Raw genomic sequence first — 25,734 nt, 5'->3', positions numbered from 1 at the left:
ACCATTTTTTTCAGTAACTGTAGCATCCTGCTCAGGCTCACATGTGTCACATTCCTAGGCTAAATGTACAAGCTTACATGCCCAGTTCTCTGCAAATAATATTCTCAAAAACAAAGATCAAGACTTGAAATCTAAATGGACCCAATCTACCAGACCTATGTGATCCACATAAATATATATTTTTTTATTTTATTTGCTTATGTTTAAAAGGACAGTGAAATAAGGAGTTGTACTGTGTCCTAGTGTCACAGCCCTAACCTGAACTCCTACCCCATTGATAACTTTGGGGATAGTGTTATACTCTCCCAACACAAGCAACAACTAAAGTTCTCAGGAGCTTAAAGGGATATGTAGCCCAATTTTTTTGTTGTTCTCTTGGTATCGTTGTAATGTAAGTTGAGGATGCAGATCATTTTTGGTTCAGAAACTGGGTAGCGCTTGCTGATTGGTGGCTAAATGTAGCTGCCAATCAGCAAACACTACCCATGGGTGCTGAACCCAAAAAACGGTCCTTCTCCAAAGCTTACATTCCTGCTTTTTCAAATAAAGATCCCAAGAAAATGAAGAAAAATTGATAATCAAATTGTTTAAAATTGCATGCTTTATTTGAATAATTAAATAAAATAAAAGAACAAATGTGTGTTTCATAGCCCTTAACAGGCCAGATACGCATTATATCTTAACTAGAACACAGAGGAAGTATTAATTTGTTGGGTGAGCTGATTATATAATATGTGCTCTGGTTTAGATATAATGAATATCTGGCCTGTTAAGGGTCCTGACTCCTGACTACTGTCATTGGGTCAGACTCAGAACAACATGGATGCATGGCTGTTCTACTTTGGCTATGTGTTCTATTTATTGTTTATTTAATATGTCTACACTAATAACTTCTTGTTATATTCCAATGGCTTTGCCTTCTATGCCTTCTAGCAATATGGATGTCCTCATTATAGCACTGCTAATTTAATAGTATATTTAAGCTATACCTTTTGGGTTCATATATGGGGGCCGATTTATGAAATGTCTGTCCGACATGATCCAATCAGCAGATCATGTCCGACAGACATCGCTGAACGCGGAGAGCAATATGCTCTCCGCATTCAGCATTTCACCCGCAGCTCTTGTGAACTGCTGGTGCAACACCGAACCCTGCAGATTTGTGGCCAATCCGCTGCTAGCAGGGGTGTGTCAATCAACCCGATCATATTCGATTGGGTTGATTTCACTCAATACAGGTGCAAGGCTAGCGGCCGCTCCAAACTCTCAGGCCGGCCCGGACTGTGGCTCAGGGTGATGACGTCACGGACGCCGCCGTGGTATTGGCAAAATGGGCAAGTAGGACATGCGGTGACTGGGTGCAATGCCTAAGTGGGCAACGAATCATTTGCCCCAATCAGCAATACGAAAAATGGAAAAGACAGCACCAGCTTTAATATTCAAAAAAATCCTTTATTTTCCTTAGAGGCTAAACAAAGTTGACATGGAATGAACGTCTGACGCGTTTCACGCCCCCTAGTGGCGTTTCAGCAGAGACAACAGGTGTTCCCAAACATGGCCCTCTTATACTGGGACATATTACTTGCATATTTAACCCCTTAATGTCAAAAGCAACCAAACATTAAAAGTATATGTAATCAACATAAAATATGCTACAGTATACATTATCCTATGTTCATTACAGCTGAATCACATTGAAAGAACAATTAATAGATTCATTAGAATTACATACAAGGCTGTCCTAAACATTAGTCTCCTATCTTACTAATATAAAGGTATTTAATATTTCTTATTTCTTATAACCTTTACAAAGATGTTGAAAGATCTGCCTTAATATATTTATCAGACTATTAGATATCATTCCCAAACATATATACAGGGAAATTTTAACACCAAATTATATGTTAAATATAAGTTAACCCTAATAGTCCCAATACCAAAATGTACTGGTCAGGCTAAAAGGTATTATTCCTAGTACTGAAATATAAACAAGGAATTTGTGACAATAGACTGTTTTATATAAGTAAATCCTAATAAAATCTTCAAATATGAGAGAAAATTAAATTAAATTAAATTAGATTACTGCTCATCTCCCCCTTTATAATGTCCCTACTGTTTATTAAGGGTGTCTCTATGCCTAATACTACTGTTATACTGGTTATACAAAGTAGCTAATGTCCCATTCCAGGTTCAGGCCATCAGGAATCCTGGTTTTAAGTTGGTAAATCCAGTATAATTCTTTCCTGTCCAAAATTTTGTACCTGTTCCCACCTCTTAAAGGGACATTAGCTACATCAATGATTTTAACCTTGAAATTTCCTTCATTAGTAAAATGAAATAAGTTGAAATGCCTTGCCACTGTGGAGTCTTTATAATAGTTTTTGACATCATTGACATGTTCTCTCACCCTTACGTTGACATCTCTTGTCGTTTTTCCTACATATTGGATTTTGCAAAACTTGCATTCCAACAAATACACTGCAAATTTAGTTTTGCAGTTGGCATAGAAAGAAATGTTATACTCTTGTCCATCTACAGTAGATTTAAATGCAGTGGCCCTTTCCATCATCTCACATGTTAGACATGTCCTTGCTCCGCATCTGAAACAGCCTTGTTTCCTTAACCAATTCCCTCCCCTACTGGTCTCTCCACTAGTGACTATACTGGGAGCTAGCTTAGCAGCCAGATTTACGGGCTTTTTTGACACAAATCTGCAACTCGATACATAGTTCTGCAGAATATTATCACCACTTAATATTGACAAATTCTTTTTCAATATTCCAACAATATCCGAAAACTGATTGGTGTATTCTGTTGTAAAAACTATGCTATTATCGAATTGCAGAGAAGAGTCTCTGCCGTTCATGGATGTAATCCTATTTTTCAATATTCCAACATCCTTTTTTGTCTTTTCCAGCTTTGTGTAGTCATAGCCTCTGGTGGTCAATCTCTTAGTGAGTTCATCCGCTTGCTGGAAATAAATTTGATCATCATTAGTATTCCTTCGCAGCCTAATGTATTGTCCTCTTGGAATTGCCTTTATCAAGTGGGGGGGATGGCATGAGCTCGCATGTAAAATAGTGTTACCTGCAGTTGGTTTACGAAATGTTTTGGAAACTATCATTCCATTCTCAGCCACCCCCTCCAACGATATATCCAAAAAGTCAACACATTGATGGCTATGACATCCTACAAATCTTAGGCTCATCGCATTGTTATCAAGGAAGGTTAAAAAACTCTGAAATTTGTTATCATCCCAAGGCTCATCAATGATCATAATCAGATCATCAATGAACCTTTTGTAATATTTTATATTACCAGTATACATTGCATGTTCGCTGTTATAAAGATATTTAACCTCCCAATACCCTACATACAGGTTGGCAAAGCAGGGGGCAAATTTTGCCCCCATTGCCGTGCCACAACGCTGGAGGTAAAACTTACCATCAAATGTCAAAAAATTGTGGGTAAGCACAAATTCTAAAATTGCACAAATGTAAACCTTAACTTCTTCATCATACGCTGTATATTTATCCAGAAAATATCTCACAGCAAAAATCCCCATATTATGTGGGATGGCTGTGTAAAGGGATACAATATCAACCACTACCCAGCAGTAGTTCTTACTCCACCTGATGTTTTTAAGACCCTCCAACAAGTGAGATGAGTCTCTCAAGTAACTAAACAACTTTTTCACTATCGGCTGAAGTATTGAATCCAACCACTCGGAAAGGGGTTCAAGCAGGGACCCAATGCCCGACACTATCGGTCTTCCCGGTGGCCGTATTGGATTTTTATGTAATTTGGGCAGATAGTGAAAAAGTGGCATAATAGGAAATTCAGGCACAAGCACTTCCACATCCTCAGGCTTAAAAACCCCTAGATATATACCTTCATCTAACAGAGATAATAATTCTCGTTTAAACATAATAGTTGGATTTCCACTTAGAGGAGTGTATGTGATGGAGTCATTTAACTGGCACTGGGCTTCCTCCAAGTAGTCATTTTTGTTCAGAACTACAATATTCCCTCCCTTATCAGAGTTTCTAATGACTATACTTTGATTCTCTTTGAGGGAGTCCAGCGCCAACTTTTCTGCTCATGATAGATTATTTTTAACCTTCTTTTTTGTCAATGACAGATTCAAGATCTCACGCTCCACTGTCTTTTGAAATAGATTAACTGCACCTCCCCTAAATTGAATAGGGTAGAAATCTGAACCATACTTTTTTTGTCCTCTCGGGGCAGTTTCTTCAGACAGTACATAATGAGAATTCTGTAAATCTATCATTGTACTTAACACACATTCATCCTGAAAGGATACTTCCTCCTCCAGTTGTATATTAGTGTTGTCCTGTTTTTCAGATTTACTAGTGTTGTCTGGTTGTAAAGCAAAAAATATTTTCAAGGTGAGCTTGCGAACAAACCTGTCAACATCTATTAATGTATTACATGGTGAAAAATCTTTTGTAGGTGCAAAACCCAAACCCCTACTAAGTACACTGATTTGCTCTTTGTTTAACACAAAAGAAGAAAGATTAATGACATTTAAGTCCAATTGTCCCAATTTTTGTGTTGTTATTTCTTTTTTCTTTTTGTTTTTTGACCTTCTGACCCGTCTAAAGGGACCTTGGGACCTTTCTTGGACTCTTTCTTATTAATCTTCTTTTGTTCTCTGGGTTCTTTTGATCTCATGGATGGACCTTAACTTTCAGTATCCTCCGCACTGGTAACCTGTAAAGAATGGAAAGAAACAGAGGAGGAAGAAGAGGGAGAGGAAGATGGGGAGGGAGAAGAAGATGACTCTGCTGATTCCATCAACTCCTGATCAGATGACTTTGCTTCAGTTGATGAGAAGAACACTTTTTTCAGCGTTTTATTCTTCAAAATTGGTTTTGGATTTTGCTTGTCATCTTTAGTATTCTTCTTATTATTCCACCTCCTTCCTTTGCCAGAATAGGCTTTCCATGTATTTTTCTGGGCTGATGGCCATTGATATACTCGATTTGTTTCATAGTCAAGTCTATCTCTGTCAAATTTTTCTCCCTTACGTTCAGCAAGTATGGCATCCAATTTATCAACATGTTCCTTCATTTGTTTTTTCTGTTCCAGGAAATCTTCATGTTGTTCAAATTTCTTTAGTTCCTTCTCAATTTCTACCATCCTTTCTTTAAGATTTAGCCTCTTTTGCACCTTACATTTAATAAGTATATTCAATAATTTTATAGAGCATTCTGTGAGTGCATCATTCCATTCCTGTATAATCTCAGGGTTATCTTTATAACAGCGAACATGCAATGTATACTGGTAATATAAAATATTACAAAAGGTTCATTGATGATCTGATTATGATCATTGATGAGCCTTGGGATGATAACAAATTTCAGAGTTTTTTAACCTTCCTTGATAACAATGAGATGAGCCTAAGATTTGTAGGATGTCATAGCCATCAATGTGTTGACTTTTTGGATATATCGTTGGAGGGGGTGGCTGAGAATGGAATGATAGTGTCCAAAACATTTCGTAAACCAACTGCAGGTAACACTATTTTACATGCGAGCTCATGCCATCCCCCCCACTTGATAAAGGCAATTCCAAGAGAACAATACATTAGGCTGCGAAGTAATACTAATGATGATCAAATTTATTTCCAGCAAGCGGATGAACTCACTAAGAGATTGACCGCCAGAGGCTATGACTACACAAAGCTGGAAAAGACAAAAAAGGATGTTGGAATATTGAAAAATAGGATTACATCCATGGACGGCAGAGACTCTTCTAGCATAGTTTTTACAACAGAATACACCAATCAGTTTTCGGATATTGTTGGAATATTGAAAAAGAATTTGTCAATATTAAGTGGTGATAATATTCTGCAGAACTCTGGCTGCTAAGCTAGCTCCCAGTATGGTCACTAGTGGAGAGACCAGTAGGGGAGGGAATTGGTTAAGGAAACAAGGCTGTTTCAGATGCGGAGCAAGGACATGTCTAACATGTGATATGATGGAAAGGGCCACTGCATTTAAATATACTGTAGATGGACAAGAGTACAAAATTTCTTTTTATGCCAACTGCAAAACTAAATTTGCAGTGTATTTGTTGGTATGCAAGTTTTGCAAAATCCAATATGTAGGGAAAACGACAAGAGAAGTCAACGTAAGGGTGAGAGAACATGTCAATGATGTCAAAAACTATTATAAAGACTCCACAGTGGCAAGGCATTTCAACTTATTTCATTTTACTAATGAAGGAAATTTCAAGGTTAAAATCATTGATGTAGCTAATGTCCCTTTAAGAGGTGGGAACAGGTACAACATTTTGGACAGGAAAGAATTATACTGGATTTACCAACTTAAAACCAGGATTCCTGATGGCCTGAACCTGGAATGGGACATTAGCTACTTTGTATAACCAGTATAACAGTAGTATTAAGCATAGAGACCCCCTTAATAAACAGTAGGGAAATTATAAAGGGGGAGATGAGCAGTAATCTAATTTAATTTAATTTTCTCTCATATTTGAAGATTTTATTAGTATTTACTTATAAAACAAACAGTCTATTGTCACAAATGCCTTGTTTATATTTCAGTACTAGGAAGATTTAACATATAATCTGGTGTTAAAATTTCCCTGTATATATGTTTGGGAATGATATCTAATAGTCTGATAAATATATTAAGGCAGATCTTTCAACATCTTTGTAAAGGTTATAAGAAATAAGAAATATTAAATACCTTTATATTAGTAAGATAGGAGACTAATGTTTAGGACAGCCTTGTATGTAATTCTAATGAATCTATTAATTGTTCTTTCAATGTGATTCAGCTGTAATGAACATAGGATAATGTATACTGTAGCATATTTTATGTTGATTACATATACTTTTAATGTTTGGTTGCTTTTGACATTAAGGGGTTAAATATGCAAGTAATATGTCCCAGTATAAGAGGGCCATGTTTGGGAACACCTGTTGTCTCTGCTGAAACGCCACTAGGGGGCGTGAAACGCGTCAGACGTTCATTCCATGTCAACTTTGTTTAGCCTCTAAGGAAAATAAAGGATTTTTTTGAATATTAAAGCTGGTGCTGCCTTTTCCATTTTTCGTATTGATTTCACTCAATCTCTGTCCACCTCCCCAGAGCAGGCGGACAGGTTATGGAGCAGCGGTTCATAACTGGTGTTTCTGGCGAGTCTGAAGGCTCGCCAGAAACATGGCCCTTCAAGCTCCATATGGAGCTTGATAAATGGGCCCCAGAGGCTTCTTGGGTGTATCATAGCAAGTGCCTCACAAGCCTCTGACCTCAACGCACGTCATACTATAAATATATTTAAAACATTTTCGCACTCATCTAGTATGTTAAATATTGCAGACAAATTTGTAATTACAAGATATTTGATGTCTCTTTATGGCAGCCTTGTCAATTTATACTCAAAACTGAGAATGCTATTTTTGTTAGTGAGCACTGGATTTTGATGCAATTACTTCTTTTTAAAATTTGAGGTAATGTAAAATATTGTTTTTTCAGGTGGAGAAATATGATTTCATTCTTCCCAAGAAAATATATGATCACTTTGAGTCTTTTGGTCATAGTAGCAACGCTGATACGTTTTTCTGTTCATAGAAAACTATTACAGGTATCAATCTTATAAATTTTATATAAAAAAAAACTGTTCTTCCTTCTTGATTTTAATTTTGAAAATGGTATTTAAATATTTCTAAACTCAACTGGTAATTTTGATATTTTATCATTTGAACAAGGGTTATTTCTTCTCCTGGAAAGGGAATTTTAATCTTAAATAGGCACTTTTGATATTTGATTGAGAATAGGTTATTATGTAAGATAATCTATTGTGATGCTGATTACACAATGTTGTCAATAAACAACAAAGGTAAGTTTGTAGTAGAAAACCTTTTCTTAATCTAAATAAAGGATAGTAAATTGTACTTCATTTTTTTATCAAACTCATCAGTATTGTTTACATAAAAATTTTTGAAGGGTACAAAATAATAATAAAAAACAACATAATGAACAAATCTCTATCCAAATGTTAGAGGGAAATTAACATCACAAGATATTTATTTTAAACACATTAAACATTTTAATGAAAATAGTAAATTGTATGTATGTTTTGTCCCTTGAGATAGATTGCTTAGTGACTCATAAATTTACTTCCCAGACACTTGATTGGTATAAAGCAACACTCTTCTTGAGTATGAAAAAGGGTAATTAATAAATAAATGCATTAATTAATTAATTAATTAATTAATTAATTCATTTAATTAATTAAAATAACTTCCTATAGATACAAAAATTTACTTTAAATACCCTTTAAAATGTTTGAATGTAGCTAATGCACCTTAGTATAACCTCCCATCTGCCAACTATTAAATTTATTGAATGTAAAAAAAAAAACACATTCTTAGGTTTTCCAACTTTGTTGTTTAAGAACAATGTCTGTTTTCTTAATAGCGTTTTTTTTAAAAGTGACAGTTATAATTTATATTTCTACCAGGATAAATTCACACCATTTTTCCAATTAAAGTGCCCAGAACAAAAGAGTAATCTTGAATTTGTCCTAGAAACAGGGCAACAGGAAACTCAAGTGACCATAACCAGGCTACTGGATGAAGTAAGTCATATGATTCCAGATGTAACATTCACCCATATCGATAATACCACAAGTGCTAATTATAGCAAAGCCATATTAATTGATCCCCACAAAAAATACTGTGTTGGAGATCATATGATATTCCAGGTTGAAGCTTATGATTATATGAGGAAAATAAAAAAGTATGGAGGTGATTTTATAAGGGCAAGGATTTATTCACCTGAACTCAAAGCAAGTGCATCAGGCGATGTTACGGATTGGGGCAATGGAACATACAATATCAATTTTACTCTTTTTTGGGAAGGTAAAGTAAAGATCTCAATTCTCCTGCACCACTCAAGTGAGGTTGTTTCTACCTTATGGAGAGCAAGAAACATGGATTATTTGATAAAAAGATTCAAAGGGAAGTTTATCAGTAATGGGGAAGAGTTTATCATGGAATGTGGATTACAGCTAGAGTCAAAAGAGAAAAAGTGTGATTATCTTGACCACAAAGATGGGGATTTTTTTTTCTGCATAAAACCTCCAAATATATCATGTGATGCTCTCACTGCCATAAAAGGATTCCCCAGCAACAATTCACATCTAACCCCTATGGAGAAAGAAATCATAGCTAAGTAATTCATTTTATGTATTATTATTTTTTAACATATTAAACATAAAGTAATTCATTTTATGTAGTACGTTTTTTAAACATATTTTGTTTATCAGACATTTTGCCAAAAGTTTATAAATTCACATTTGTAAAGGGGTTTGAAGCTAGTAATTTCTTGGGAAACAACTCTTTTAATATAGGATGTGCACCCAGCTTGTCCATGTTAAGAGAACTGCAGTCCATTATATTGAGCAGTAATTGACAACTACATAAAATATGGGGGCCACAGATCAGTATTTTAGATGCCTTAAGAGCTGTATATAAATTTTTGGCTATAAAACATACAGGGCTAGATTGAAAGGAATGTTAAAACATCCAAATAGAATAAAAAGGTATTTATTTGAGCTTAAAACCTGATTAACCTGATGAAACGGCCAGGAACTTGCGACCAAGAGACGCGTTTTAAGCTCAAATAAATACCTTTTTATTCTATTTGGATGTTTTAACATTCCTTTCTGATTCCGAGAAGGGATTTTATATACTACTACACCTCCAGCAGCCTCTCTCCGCTACCTGTTTGCAGCTCCCACAGGTAGACTGCACCTTTGAACTTTACCACAGCTGCTCTTGTGTGCTACGGTCAGACAGAGGAACTTTGGGCTTCATTGTAGTGAATTGACAGCCGGATCTGTTATCAACCTAACCACACTTACCTTCAGCGTACTGACTGCTGTATAAACATCAGCCTGCTCGTTTGCACTTTTTTCATTAAGAGTGCCACCTTTCTTGTGAGTACGATTTCACTGGACACATCACACTGTGTTTCAAAATGTTTTGAGTTATCCATACCATGAGGCGCTTTCTTTTTGTTTTCACTTTTTAGATCTACTGATTCACCATCGGCTTCAAGAAAAGCAGCCCAATCACCTATTATCCAAAAACAAACCTTGTTTTATTGCTATCGCGAACTTTGTATCTTTACTTAGCACATTACTTAGCTGATTGCAGACCTGTTTAGCATAATCAATATTATATTATTTTATTTTGAGTGTGATTCTGCCTACCAAAGTTCATTGTTAGTTTATCATATACATTTTGTCCTTTTAGGATTGACACTACCACACTATCACACATTCACTATTGCTATTTGTATCTATTTTTATTCGCACAGATTTGACTTTTTTTCTGGTTACCAATTACCATAAGCGCACCCTATTCCTATGCTTTTTGTATAGTTTTTCAGTGCAAATGAATAACTTATATAAACAAACAGGATAATTAGGGCTCTCCCTCACCTAAGAAAAAAATGACTTTACTAATAAGTAAACCCTGGATGCGCAAATAATGCTAAAATATAAGTGTAAAGGGATTGGGTTAAAAAAATATATTTTACTCTTACAAAAGAATTAAAACACCAAGTTCGAAAATTATATTGCAATCAATATGTGCACATAAAAACAGGTACAACGATAATCAAACAATGCATTGAAAAATAGATCCAATAGATACAAAGAATAGCAGGTAGCTTATGCACATCAAGCAAGAAGAAACAGACCGCTCCATGTTTGGAGTTTTACTTACAGGTTTTCAAGTCTGCCCGCAGTAAGTGCTTGATGTGCATAAGCTGCCTGCTAAACAGAAAAAGGCTTTGGTTACGTTAATGTTTTGACTCCTAAAATCAACGGAGGAACGGCTGCAAAAAGATTTTGAAACACTCTGACCGCATTTACACCGGACTGTGTACTTTGAGAAGTACAGATGAATGAATTTATTTGTTTGCTGTGCTATTGTATAAAGGAGATCTTTTTCTCCCTTTATTAAGATCTGGACGGTTTGGTTTTGGCCCACACCTTCGAAGATTTGATATGCAACTTGGACTTCAATTCCTTCCCGTATTCTTTGTGTCTTCGTTTGTATCTATTGTATCTATATTTCAGTGCATCATTTGATTATATTTGTATCTGTTTTTATGTGCACATATTGATTGCAATTTTATTCTCGAACTTGGTGTTTTAATTCTGTTGTAAGAGTAAAATATAATTTTTTAAACCAATCCCTTTACACTTATATTTTAGCATTCTTTGCGCATCCAGGGTTTACTTATAAGATACAAGCACAACTAGAAGCCTTGCATAAAATTTGCACTAAACACAGCATAAATACTTTTAAAATACAGTTACACTCATATAAATACTATATAATAAAAATATTTATATAAATATAAAAAAAACAGGTATAAGGGTTAAAAGGTATATGGTATATCAAAAGGTGTTTGACTGCAAAGGGCTATAATGTATATATACAGACATATACATGTTGAAATATGTGTATGTATGTAATATATATACCTGTATATAAATATACAGAGAGAGAAGAGCACTCACAGGAACGAACAACCAGCTCAATACCATTGTTAGCCTGTTCTATGGCGATTTACCACCTGGGTGCAACTTCTTTTAGCCCAGCAATGCTTTTCACAGAGTAGAACTCTCCTGTAGTATATCAGTCTGATCCCGCCTATTACGGTCAGTCCAGCGCCGAAATACCAGGCAATTCTTCTCTAAAGAAAGAACACAGCAACACCAGACAATCGTTTTGGGCTTCATTGGGCCTCGTCAGCGAGGTGTAGCCATATTCCTCTAAGCACACTGAGCAAGGAGTCCACGTCTGGTTGCCCCTTTTTCCCATAGGGAGACTAAGTACACATAGAGAGAAGAGCATGCACAGGAACCACCTTGGTGCAGCTTCTTTTTAGCCTAGTAAAGCTAGAACAGCATAGAAAAAGCTGCACCCAGGTGGTAAATCACCATAGAACAGGCTAACAATGGTATTGAGACAGTTGTTCGTTCCTGTGAGTGCACTTCTTTATTTATATATATATATAAATACAGTTCAAAAAAAGTCATGCACTCAATGGATTTGTGCAAAGGGAGCTTTATTGGCACATATGGAAAAGAGTGACGTCTGATAAACGGGTGATTGATCCCCAAAACGTCACTGTTTTCCATATGTGCCAATAAAGCACCCTTTCCACAAATCCAATGAGTGCATGACTTTTTTGAACTGTACATTTTGCTTTCCTGCACCCTGGTAGCTGACTTTGGAGGTGGGAGTGCGCTCCTCTGTGTGTTTTATATATATAAACAGTGAGGGAAAAAATAATTTGATCCCCTGCTGATTTTGTACGTTTGACAAAGAAATGATGAACAGTGAGAGACAGAATAACGAAAAATTCCCTTTGCAAAACCATTGTTGGCAATCACGGAGGTTAGACGTTTGTTGTAGTTGGCCACCAGGTTTGCACACATCTCAGGAGGGATTTTGTCCCACTCCTCTTTGGAGATCCTCTCCATGTCATTAAGGTTTCAAGACTGACGTTTTGCAACTCGAACCTTCAGCCCCCTACACAGATTTTCTACGGGATTAAGGTCTGGAGACTAGCTAGGCCACTCCAGGTCCTTAATGTGCCTCTTCTTGAATCACTCCTTTGTTGCCTTGGCTATGTGTTTTGGGTCATTGTCATGCTGGAATATCCATCCACAAAGCATTTTCAATGCCCTGGCTGAGGGAAGGAGATTCTCACCCAAGGTAATTGGCCCCATCCCCATTGTCCCTTTGATGCAGTTATGTTGTCCTGTCCCCTTAGCAGAAAAACACCCCCAAAACATAATATTTCCACATCCATGTTTGACGTGGGGATGGTGTTCTTGGGGTCATAAATGACAAAGAATAGCGGAGGGCCTCCAATGCTGCAAATAATTCTTTATTTTATGTTCATATACAAGACAGGATCAGAAAAGCCACAACGTTTCATGGCAAATACCCCTTAATCATGGTTAAAATTGCAAACAGATACACCTGTTTAAATAGGCAGTTACCTGGGATTAACCCTTACATTCTACCATATACATCGTATTGAATGCTAACAGTGCCATCTAGTGAAACAACTGGTGTATATATGTAAAAAAACAGCTATGAAGCCTCCTAAGAGAAAGATTTTTTTCTTAAAGACATATGAATTACAAAAAAATAATGACAATAATATTTTACAACACACCTCATATGTTACAAGGCAACAAGCACATCAGGACCAGCATAACCACACAGATAAAAAAATATATTTTTCTCAAGGGAATCAAGAGTACTTATACAGTGAAAAAATAATAATAGTTGTCACAAAAGTTAAATAATTATCACAAAATATGTACCTAAATTATGTCAAGTTCTTATACAGTAACCTGAAATTTTAAAAAGCTTTAAAGAAAGGCTTTAATAGAAGGCAGACCAGGTAATCTCTCTGTTCCAGAGTATCCGATTGTAAAATCCAAAAGGTCTCACGCTGTTTCAGCAATAGATCCCTATTTCCACCTCTCCTAGGGGTTTTGACCTGTTAGATAATCTGGAACCGAAGATGATTAATCTGGTGCCCAGCCGACAAAAAATGGTAAGCAACAGGGGCTGTTAGAACCTTGCACCTTATATTACTTTTATGTTCCGTGATACGATCACGGATGCGTCTTGAAGACTTACCAACATAAACACGCCCATATGGACACTTTATCATGTATACCCCATAACTCGTGTTACATGTAAAATTATCTCAATACCGGTATTTGTATCACATGTTGGGGTATAAGAAATATGGGCTTTTGATGATTGAGCCACAATTGATACATCCCAAACATGGAAAACATCCCACATTTTTTTTATTGATGAATTTTTGTTGTTGATTTTTGCCAGAGCCAATATCAGCTTTAATCAGTACATCTCCCAAACTTTTGCTGCGTTTATAAGCTGCATTGGGAACTATCAAAATTCCTCTATGTAGGGATTGCAACCATTAAGTATACCCCAATGTTTGTGAATAATTTTAGATACTGTCTGACTTTGTATAGAAAATTCAGATACAAAAGTTACTCTCTTATTGTAATTTTTCAAAAGTTTTGGTTTCAACAATGTATCTCTGTGAATAGGTGATACCTCATCTATATGTAATGCTTGTGGGATATTCCACTATCAGACCGAACTCGACCAGTAGTCTTCTTATCCCGGCGTCGAGCTGGAATGATAGGGAATTTCCCAGAGCAGAGAAAGTTCGCAAGATGAGGTAAGCGGCACTCACCACAGGCAGGGGAGTCTTCGGCGGAAACAGACAGGAAATCAGAGCAGTTCAAGGGTAAACCACAAGAATGGTCAGGCAGGCAGGGTTTGGCAATGGTAAAGCAGTTCAAGGGTAAACCACTAGAATGGTCAGACAGGCAGGGTTTTGCAAAGGTAAAGCAGTCCAAGGGTAACCACTAGAATGGTATGGCAGGCAGAGTTCAGCAGCAGTATATCAATTCAGCAATTTAGAGACTAACAGACAGAGTGGTCAGAAAAGCGAGTTAAGCAGCAGTATATCAATCCAGCAAATAGGGGTTAATAGACTGATTTTTCAGACAAGCAGAGTTCAGCAGCAGTATATCAATAACAAGGCAATCAGAGAATAACAATCTATCACACCCAAAAGCACACAAAGTAACACCTATACTTGTGCAGTGATAGATTGTTTCTGAGCAACTTACATAGGCGCAGGATTCGCACCACAGGAATCCAGACTGGCATCAGAGAGAGAAGCGTGCGGCGATGACGTCAGCCCTGCACGCATCCAAACCCGACACAGCCCCTGACAATGAGCAGGGAAGGAGACACTGTGCCCCTAGCAACAGCTATTGCGGTGCGGCGTGCAACTATAACACTTGTAATAAGACTCTTTGGGTACCCCTCTCCAAAAATGTATTGCCCAGTTTAGTTATTCTGAGTGGAACATGAGATTCACCATCTACAATGCGTTTGACACGCAGCATTTGGCTTTGGGGTAGTGACCTGATAAGTGAAGGATGGTGAGCACTATTATAGTGAAGAAGGCTGTTTCTATCGGTCTCCTTCCTAAAAATATCGGTCTTAAAACCAAAACCATCTTTGATTATAGAGACATCAAGGAAATCAATCTGAACTTAACTGTAAAGTAACTTAAATTTAATGTTAGTTGTAGAATCATTCAACTCACCTATAAATTGCTCTTGGGCTCCAACGTCGCCCAGCCACACACCAAAAATATTGTCAATGTAGTCCCACCAAGTGGCGCCACACTGACGAATCAATGAATTCTCAAAGACAAACTTCTCCTCAAAGGAGCTCATATATATATTGGAGTAATTTGGGGCAAGGTTGGAGCCCATAGCGGTCCGCTGCAACTGAAGGTAAAAAGTATCTTCAAATAAAAAATAGTTAGTATGCAAAATAACTTAAAGTAGTTTCAAAATAAAAAAAATCTGTGCACTAGAATGGGAACCAGCAGAATATAGAGCATGTTTGACAGCACTCAAGCCACTTTCATGCGAGATTGACGTGTACAAACTTGCAACATCCAGACTAAACAGAATTAATTTGTCAGTCTTTAGTTGCAAGTTATTTAATATGACCAAAAAATAATTTGTATCCTTTACAAATGTACTTGACTACTCCACCAGGGGTCTCAATATTTTATCCAATTATATAGAGATGTTATAAAAGACTGAATTAGTCCGAGCCACAATTGGGCGCCCTGGTGGAGCAACCAAGGACTTGTGAATTTTAGGCAGGATATATAATACCAGTGTTATAGGGTCTTTGACTTGTAAAATGTAGCAGTTTTGACATTGATGATTGCATTGTCTAATGCAAATTTGATGATAATTTTAATCTCTTTAGTAATTTTTATTATTAGGTTACCTGCAATGATGACATATACATATATATATATATACCCAGTGGTACTCCGCCAGTGTGGTAGCATGCAGGATATAAGCTAAATGATGTTTGATAAGCTTCTCATATTGAGAACTTGTCAGGTCAGCTGGAGCTGTATGTAGAAATTTGTGAGAAACTTTAACAAGGGTGGTTATCATGGAGGCCAGTGGCGTCACTAGGGGGGTGCGGGCCAAACCAGGGTGACACCCTCCAGGGGGTGACACCACCAAAAAAAAATATTATTATTTTTTTTTTTTTATTTTATTGAAATTCAAAGAAATACAATGCAGAGATGCATAGATATTTTTATTAGAGGGGCCAGCATTTGTGAACATTAGTGGGACTGGGGAAGTTTTAGACACTTTATTTTTTTTGCCCCTTGAGCCAGCGCTGCAATTTCCTCAAATAGTTTTCCCGGCTGCTTTTGCTTGTTTGTACTTTGCTCCTGCTCTGCCCAATTTCACTATGAATGTTGTGGGCATGCCGTGGGGCTTGCAAAGTTGCGCTGCTAGCCTAAACCTGCCTGCCTATCTGTGCTCACTGTTCAGTGACGTGTGGAGCAGTGGAGTCACTCACTGCTGTGCTGTCTCTCTAAACAGGAACTGGGAAATCATGAGGGGGATGCTTGGCACCTGACCGACTGTTTTTGTGTGTGTGTGTGTGTGTTTGAATGCTTTTGTGTGTGTGTGTCTGAGTGTTTCTGTGTGTGTGCCTGAGTGTTTTTGTGTGTGTCAGAGTGTTTTTGTGTGTGTCTGAGTATGTTTCAAAGTGTGTCTGAGTGTATCAGAGTGTTTGTATGTGTGTGTGCCTGTGTTTTTGTGTGTGTCTGCTTTCTGAGGGGGGGGGGTGACACCATAAGTTACCGCACTGGGTGACACCAACCCTAGTGACGCCACTGATGGAGGCTTCAAACTCTGTATATGTAAAAGTCTGTGATCCTGAAAGTTCCTCATTATTAGAAATGTTTTAGAGGTTGAAGGTGCACAGATGCCGGTATTAACACAATAGTTCAAAGCAAAATGGAATCCAGCACACAATCCAAAGGAGTGAACCCACCAAGAGCTACTAACTGGCTCTCAAAATGTAAATGATAAAGAATAGCGCAGGGTCTCCAATGCTGCAAATAATTATTTATTATATGGTCATATCCAAGACAGGATCAGAAAAGCCACAACGTTTCATGGCAAATACCCCTTAATCATGGTTAAAATTGCAAACAGATACACCTGTTTAAATAGGCAGTTACCTCGGATTAACCCTTACATTCTACCATATACATCGTATTGAATGCTAACAGTGCCATCTAGTGAAACAACTGGTGTATATATGTAAAAAAACAGCTATGAAGCCTCCTAAGAGAAAGATTTTTTCTTAAAGACATATGCATTGCAAAAAAATAATTGGCTAGATTTAGAGTTCTGCGGCCAAAGGGGTGCGTTAGCTACGCATGCTTTTTTTCGCCCGCACCTTTTAAATACCGCTGGTATTTAGAGTTCACAGAAGGGCTGCGTTAGGCTCCAAAAAGGGAGCATAGAGCATAATTTACCGCCACTGCAACTCTAAATACCAGCGGTGCTTACGGACGCGGCCAGCTTCAAAAACGTGCTCGTGCACAATTTCCCCATAGGAAACAATGGGGCTGTTTGAGCTGAAAAAAAACCCAACACCTGCAAAAAAGCAGCGTTCAGCTCCTAACGCAGCCCCATTGTTTGCTATGGGGAAACACTTCCTAAGTCTGCACCTAACACCCTAACATGTACCCCGAGTCTAAACACCCCTAGCCTTACACTTATTAACCCCTAATCTGCCGCCCCCGCTATCGCTGACCCCTGCATATTATTATTAACCCCTAATCTGCCGCTCCGTACACCGCCGCAACCTACATTATACCTATGTACCCCTAATCTGCTGCCCCTAACACCGCCGACCTCTATATTATATTTATTAACCCCTAATCTGCCCCCCCCCCCAATGTCGCCTCCACCTACCTACAATTATTAACCCCTAATCTGCCAACCGGATCTCACCGCTACTCTAATAAATGTATTAACCCCTAAAGCTAAATCTAACCCTAACCCTAACACCCCCCTAAGTTAAATATAATTTTTATCTAAGAAATAAATTAACTCTTATTAAATAAATTATTCCTATTTAAAGCTAAATACTTACCTGTAAAATAAACCCTAATATAGCTACAATATAAATTATAATTATATTGTAGCTATTTTAGGATTAATATTTATTTTACAGGCAACTTTGTATTTATTTTAACCAGGTACAATAGCTATTAAATAGTTAATAACTATTTAATAGTTACCTAGTTAAAATAATTACAAAAATACCTGTAAAATAAATCCTAACCTAAGTTACAATTAAACCTAACACTACACTATCAATAAATTACTTAAATAAAATACCTACAATTATCTACAATTAAACATAACACTACACTATCAATAAATTAATTAAATACAATACCTACAAATAAATACAATTAAATAAACTAACTAAAGTACAAAAAATAAAAAAGAACTAAGTTACAAAAAATAAAAAAATATTTACAAACATTAGAAAAATATTACAACCATTTTAAACTAATTACACCTACTCTAAGCCCCCTAATAAAATAACAAAGACCCCCAAAATAAAAAAATGCCCTACCCGATTCTAAAATAAAAAAGTACAAAGCTCTTTTACCTTACCAGCCCTGAAAAGGGCCCTTTGCGGGGCATGCCCCAAAGAATTCAGCTCTTTTGCCTGTAAAAAAAAACATACAATACCCCCCCCCAACATTACAACCCTCCACCCACATACCCCTAATCTAACCCAAACCCCCCTTAAATAAACCTAATACTAAGCCCCTGAAGATCTTCCTACCTTATCTTCACCTCGCCAGGTATCAGCGATCCGTCCAGGCTCCGATGTCTTCATCCAAGCCAAGCGGGGGGCTGAAGACATCCATCCTCCGGTTGAAGTCTTGATCCAAGCGGGCAGAAGAGGACATCCGGACCGGCAAACATCTTCATCCAGGAGGCATCTTCTATGTTCTTCCATCCGATGACGACCGGCTCCATCTTGAAGACCTTCACCGCGGATCCATCCTCTTCTTCCGATGACTAGACGAATGAAGGTTCCTTTAAGGGACGTCATCCAAGATGGCGTCCCTTGAATTCCGATTGGCTGATAGGATTCTATCAGCCAATCGGAATTAAGGTAGGAAAATTCTGATTGGCTGATGGAATCAGCCAATCAGAATCAAGTTCAATCCGATTGGCTGATCCGATCAGCCAATCGGATTGAACTTGATTCTGATTGGCTGATTCCATCAGCCAATCAGAATTTTCCTACCTTAATTCCGATTGGCTGATAGAATCCTATCAGCCAATCGGAATTCGAGGGACGCCATCTTGGATGACGTCCCTTAAAGGAACCGTCATTCGTCGGGAAGTCGTGGGTGAAGATGGATGTTCCGCGTCGGCGGGATGAACATGGATCCGGAAGAAAGAAGATTGAAGATGCAGCTTTATAGAAGACTTCAGCCCGATCATGGACCTCTTCAGCTCCCGCTTGGATGAAGACTTCAGCCCGATCATGGACCTCTTCAGCTCCGGCTTGGATGAAGACTTCAGTCGGATTATGGACATCTTCAGCCTTGGGCTTGGATGAAGACGTCGGAGCCAGGACGAATCGGTGAACCCGGCGTGGTGAAGACAAGGTAGGGAGATCTTCAGGGGCTTAGTGTTAGGTTTATTTAAGGGGGGTTTGGGTTAGATTAGGGGTATGTGGGTGGTGGGTTGTAATGTTGGGGGGGGTATTGTATGTTTTTATTTTGGGGGTCTTTGTTATTTTATTAGGGGGCTTAGAGTAGGTGTAATTAGTTTAAAATTGTTGTAATATTTTTCTAATGTTTGTAAATATTTTTTTATTTTTTGTAACTTAGTTCTTTTTTATTTTTTGTACTTTAGTTAGTTTATTTAATTGTATTTATTTGTAGGTATTTTTTTTTTAATTAATTTATTGCTAGTGTAGTGTTAGGTTTAATTGTAGGAATTGTAGGTAGTTTATTTAATTTATTTATTGCTAGTGTAGTGTTAGGTTTAATTGTAACTTAGGTTCGGATTTATTTTACAGGTAATTTTGTAATTATTTTAACTAGGTAGCTATTAAATAGTTATTAACTATTTAATAGCTATTGTACCTGGTTAAAATAAATACAAAGTTGCCTGTAAAATAAATATTAATCCTAAAATAGCTACAATATAATTATTATTTATATTGTAGCTATATTAGGGTTTATTTTACAGGTAAGTATTTAGCTTTAAATAGGAATAATTTATTTAATAAGAGTTAATTTATTTCATTAGATAAAAATTATATTTAATTTAGGGGGGTGTTAGGGTTAGGGTTAGAATTAGCTTTAGGGATTAAAAAATGTATTAGAATAGCGGTGAGCTCCGGTCGGCAGATTAAGGGTTAATGCTTGAAGTTAGGTGTCGGCGATGTTAGGGAGGGCAGATTAGGGGTTAATACTATTTATTATAGGGTTATTGAGGCGGGAGTGAGGCGGATTAGGGGTTAATACATTTATTATAGTAGCTGTGCAGTCCAGTCGGCAGATTAGGGGTTAATAAGTGTAGGTAGGTAGCGGCGACGTTGAGGGTGGCAGATTAGGGGTTAATAAATATTATGTAGGTGTCTGCGATGTTAGGGGCAGCAGATTAGGGGTACATAGGGATAACGTAGGTGGCGACGGTGTGCTGTCGGCAGATTAGGGGTTACAAATTTTAATAGAGTGGCGGCGATGTGGGGGGGCCTCGGTTTAGGGGTACATAGGTAGTTTATGGGTGTTAGTGTACTTTTGAGCACAGTAGTTAAGAGCATTATAAACCGGCGTTAGCCCCGAAAGCTCTTAACTACTGACTTTTTTCTGTGGCTGGAGTTTTGACTTTAGACTTCTAACGCTCACTTTAGCCAAGGCTCTAAATACCGGCGTTAGGAATATCCCATTGAAAAGATAGGATACGCAAATGGCGTAGGGGGATCTGCGGTATGGAAAAGTTGCGGCTGGAAAGTGAGCGTTAGACTCTTTCCTGACTGACTCCAAATACCAGCGGTAGCCCAAAACCAGCGTTAGGAGCCTCTAACGTTGGTTTTGACGGCTACCGCCCAACTCTAAATCTAGCCGAATGAGAATAATATTTTACAACAGACCTAATATGTTACAAGGCAAGAAGCACATCAGGACCAGCATAACCACACAAATAAAAAAAATATTTTTCTCTAGGGAATCAAGAGTACCTATACCAGGGGCGTATTTAGGTTTTGTGCTGCCCTAGGCACTCAAAATTCTGCTGCCCCCCCCCCCCCCCACCCCACCCCACCCCAGGTTTAAGGCCTTTTTTTAGCCATAATATTTTTGGGGCAGGGTGTAAAAAATTAAAAAAAAAAAAATGTCTTTTTAAGTAGATGTTCACCAGGGCTTGCATTCACACTGGTCACACACACACACACACACACACACACACACAAACACACACACATATATATATATATATATATATATATATATTAAGACATTAAAAAAATCCTTCACTGTATAATAGTTCGTCAGTAGGTAGTTGTTTAACCTTAAACATCTTCTTTGGTGATTGACAGTTATTTAAGCAAAATATCTGCTTGGATAAATATGTAATGGATATACAAACTGGCCTTTAAAAGTACTAAAAAAAATACAACAGTAGTTATGATAGGTTTAGGAATGGTATCCTAGGGGATAAAGTCACATGATACAATCATAATAAAGTATATACTTGTATTGTTTCTGAATGTATTAAATGCATACAACATATTTTCAGTTGTGTTTTAAGTCACATAGTTGTATAGATTCAGCAATAAATACTTATTCTTTGCATGTATGACAGATAGACAAACAGTAAATGTACAAGTATTTAGTGACTAATGCGTTTAAGTATTTTAATGTCTAATGAAGATGTATTGAAGGGAGAAAGGCATATGCTGTTTCACAGTGGTCACGTTGTAGTGCACACTGCACTGTGTAGTCTGTGTGAGTCTCAATCACACGGTGGAGCCAGGAAGAATACTGCATTCCCTCTCAGTCCAGGCCGTGCAAGTGAGCTCCGCCTCCACTGTCACCATGTCATGCGCACCCACATACAATACCATAGGATAGCAATAGCTGTGCCAGCCATTTAAGTCATTAGTAATTGGTTGATTTAGCCACCCGGCCCTGAGTTCAGTAGAGTGGCCCTAGGGACTCAAAATTCTGCTGCCCCTTAAAAATCTGCTGCCCTAGGCACCGGCCTTGTTGGCCTATGCCTTAATACGCCCCTGACCTATACAGAGAAAAAAGAGAAAATAGTTGTCACAAAAGTTAAATAATTATCACAAAATATGTACCTAAATTATGTCAAGTTCTTATACAGTAACCTGAAATGTTAAAAAGCTTTAAAGAAAGCTTTAAAGTAAGGCTTTAAAGCTTTTTTTATAATTTCAGTTTACTGTATAAGAACTTGACATAATTTAGGTACATATTTTGTGCTGATTATTAGATTATTCGTCTAACAGAGTCTATCGCTGGATTTTTTACCCCCAAGGTAAAGAACGCCACATCAGTCTTGGGTTTAGGAGGAGACAGTATCACCAAGGCGCATCTATGGGGAGCAGCTCAGAATTGTCGGTGGATTTTTCCCAGGGAGAGGGAGAAGGCAGTCCAGGCAGCGAGGCCGCATACATCGGAGCTACAGCCAAAGGCGCTCAAGAAGCGCAAAAAACAGACAAGATGTCATCACGCAGGATGACCCGATCCCATAACAAGACATAGTGGTCAACATATTGGACTGTCCATTGAGCGAGAGGGAGTCTGCAATCCTACAGAAAGGTCTGTCTTTTTGTGCTTATAGTGACTGTGATTTTTTTTAACTTGAGAAGGGATATCTTCAGTTTTTTCGCCATATAAGATTGAAATATTAACATGCTAATACCTTGCTGGGAGATACCTCCAAGCAAGTAAGCATCTTTTGTCTACAAATTATCAATCTGTGGGCACCACTGGCACTAAATTACTGATTGTTGAAAAATTATATTTTTTTATTGCTAATGAAAAAAATTCCTTAACATCAGAGATTTGGGTTTGTATAATAAAAGTTATTTTTGTCCCTCCAACATACATTTTAATATAGAAACTTTTGAACGTCTTGTGCTAGCAGATTTAGACAAATTACAGTCATGAGTTAAACATCACAAATGCAGTGGTATAGCCAAGTCTGTCAACTTTACATCAGCTGATCAAGCATACCTGAAAGCCCTTAAAACCAATGACAAGTTGATTTTGAAACCGGCTGACAAGGGCGGTGCGACTGTCATTCTTAACATACTTGACTATAAAAGGGAGGTGTATCAACAGCTAAATATGAGTAATGTATATGTCATCATTGCAGGTAACCCAATATTTAAAATTACTAAAGAGATTTAAATTATCATCAAATTTGCATTAGACAATGCTATCATCAATGTCAAAACTGCCTATCACTGCCTATCATCCACTGTCAAAGACCCTATAACACTGGTATTATACATCCTGACTAAAATTCAAAAGTCCTAGGTTGCTCTATATCTCTATATAATTGGATAAAATATTGAGACCCCTGGTGGAGCAGTCAAGTACATTTGTAAAGGATACAAATTATTTTTTTGGTCAAATTAAATAACTTGCAACTGAATTCACTCTGTTGAGTCTGGATATTGCAATTTTGTACACGTCAATTTTGCATGAAAGTGGCTTGGGTGCTGTCAAACATGCTCTATATTCTGCTGGTTCCCATTCTAGTGCACAGATATTTTTTTTTATTTTGCAACTACTTTAAATTATTTTGTATAATAACTATTTTTTATTTAAAGATACTTTTTACCTTCAGTTGCAGGGGACCGCTATGGGCTCCAACGTCGCCCCATATTACACCAATATATACATAAACTCCTTTGAGGAGAATTTTGTCTTTGAAAATTCGTTGTTTCATCAGTGTGGCACCACTTGGTGGCGCTACATTGACAATATTTTAAGCGTGGGGGTACCCTTAGAGTCTTATTACAAGTGTTATAGATGAGGTATCACCTATTCACAGAGATACATTGTTGAAACCAAAACTTTTGAAAAATTACAATAAGAGAGTAACTTTTGTATCTACATTTTCTAAACAAAGTCAGACAGTATTTAAAATTATTCGCAAACATTGGGGTATACTTATTGGTTGCAATCCCAACATAGAGGAATTTTGCCAGTTCCCAATGCCAGCTTATAATCGCAGCAAAAGTTTGCGAGATGTACTGATTAAAGCTGACATTGGCTCTGGCAAAAATCAACAACAACAATTCATCAATAAAAAAAATGTGGGATTTTCCCATGTTTGGGGTGTATAAATTGTGGCTCAATCATTAAAAGCATGTTTTGTTTAAAAATGTTGCTGTGTCATATGTAAACCCAATAAAAAAATTATTGAACCAAAAAAAGAAAAAAAAAAGAAAACATTATAATATCTCATCCCTGCAGCCCCGGCCGCAAGCCGCAGTTCTGGAGGTAATTCTAGGAAAGGGTGTTTTCAAATGCTCTAAATTTAGTTATTTTATATTATCCTTTAGCCCTGACTAGATCCCTGACTAGATAAGAAAGGAGGGTAGCCCAGGTTTTTGACAATGAGTTTCTCTTAACATATGTAAACTTAGATATACATCAAATCAACTTTAAAATTAAAAGAGTCTTTTGGGCGAGAACAACATATTAACTTAACCTCTAACAGAAGTAGATCACTTTGAAAGTAATAGGATATGAAATTAAAGTCTACTGCAGTAGTAACGTTGGGATAATGTACTTTTCAAATTGTGTCACTTTTCAAATTGCATAGCCTGCAGCCATGCAAATGTAACGGATAGATTCCAATCGAAAACCACACAGAGTTTTTCTGTCATCTAGTTGTACTAATTGTCGTACCAAATACGTAATCTACTTAGCGGAGTGCACACAGTGGGGGGTAGTTATCAACGTGTCAACTTTCCTGCCTTCGCCGGCCCAATACGCCCGCCTAAGCTCGCCTCACATCGCCGCCGCAAACCTGAAAAATTTCGCCTAAGTTATCAAATAAAGCTGTCAAAAAGCCGCGGGGCGATGAGCAGCGGACTGTGAGAGTTATCACACATCCGATCTCGCTGCTCTTCGGCTGTTTGACAGCTTTCTTGCTAGCCTGTCACTAAGCACTCACACTAAACTACACTGTTCTACCCCCTATACCGGCGCCCTCGGAGCCCACCGCAACTAAATGAAGTTACTAACCCCTAAACCGCCGCTCCTAGACCCCGCCGCAAGTCTTATAAATGTATTAACCCCTAAACCGCCGCTCCCGGACACCGCTGCCACCTACATTATACCTAGTAACCCCTATCCTGCCCCCCCTATACCGTCGCCCTCTATAATAAAGTTATTAACCCCTATCCTGCTGATCCCACACCTCGCCGCAAATAAATAAATAGTTTAACCCCTAAACCGCCGCTCCCTGAACCCGCCGCAACCTATATTAAATTTATTAACCCCTATCCTGCCCCCCCTACACCGTCGCCACCTATAATAAATTTATTAACCCCTATCCTGCCCCCCACTACACCGCCGCCACTGTAATAAAATTATTAACCCCTAAACCTAAGTCTAACACTAACCCTAACACCCCCCTAACTTAAATATTAATTAAATA

The 25,734-nt window shown here is 37.7% G+C and overlaps 1 protein-coding gene across 1 annotated transcript in view; it reads left to right on the top strand.

Moving 5' to 3' along the window:
- The first annotated feature begins 7,868 nt into the window (after positions 1–7,868).
- Positions 7,869–25,734, top strand: part of LOC128639040 (NXPE family member 1-like) — a 49,644-nt gene continuing 31,778 nt past the window's right edge. The window contains exons 1-2 of the mRNA XM_053691181.1: positions 7,869–7,890; positions 8,582–9,227. Of these exons, the coding sequence (XP_053547156.1) occupies positions 7,869–7,890; positions 8,582–9,227 (668 nt within the window). The remainder of the gene's footprint in view (positions 7,891–8,581; positions 9,228–25,734) is intronic.

The sequence above is a fragment of the Bombina bombina genome, chromosome 8 (assembly GCF_027579735.1).
Source record: "Bombina bombina isolate aBomBom1 chromosome 8, aBomBom1.pri, whole genome shotgun sequence".
Taxonomy (NCBI): domain Eukaryota; kingdom Metazoa; phylum Chordata; class Amphibia; order Anura; family Bombinatoridae; genus Bombina; species Bombina bombina.
Note: the sequence above shows the minus strand (reverse complement) of the source record. Positions and strands in the feature narration are given on the sequence as shown.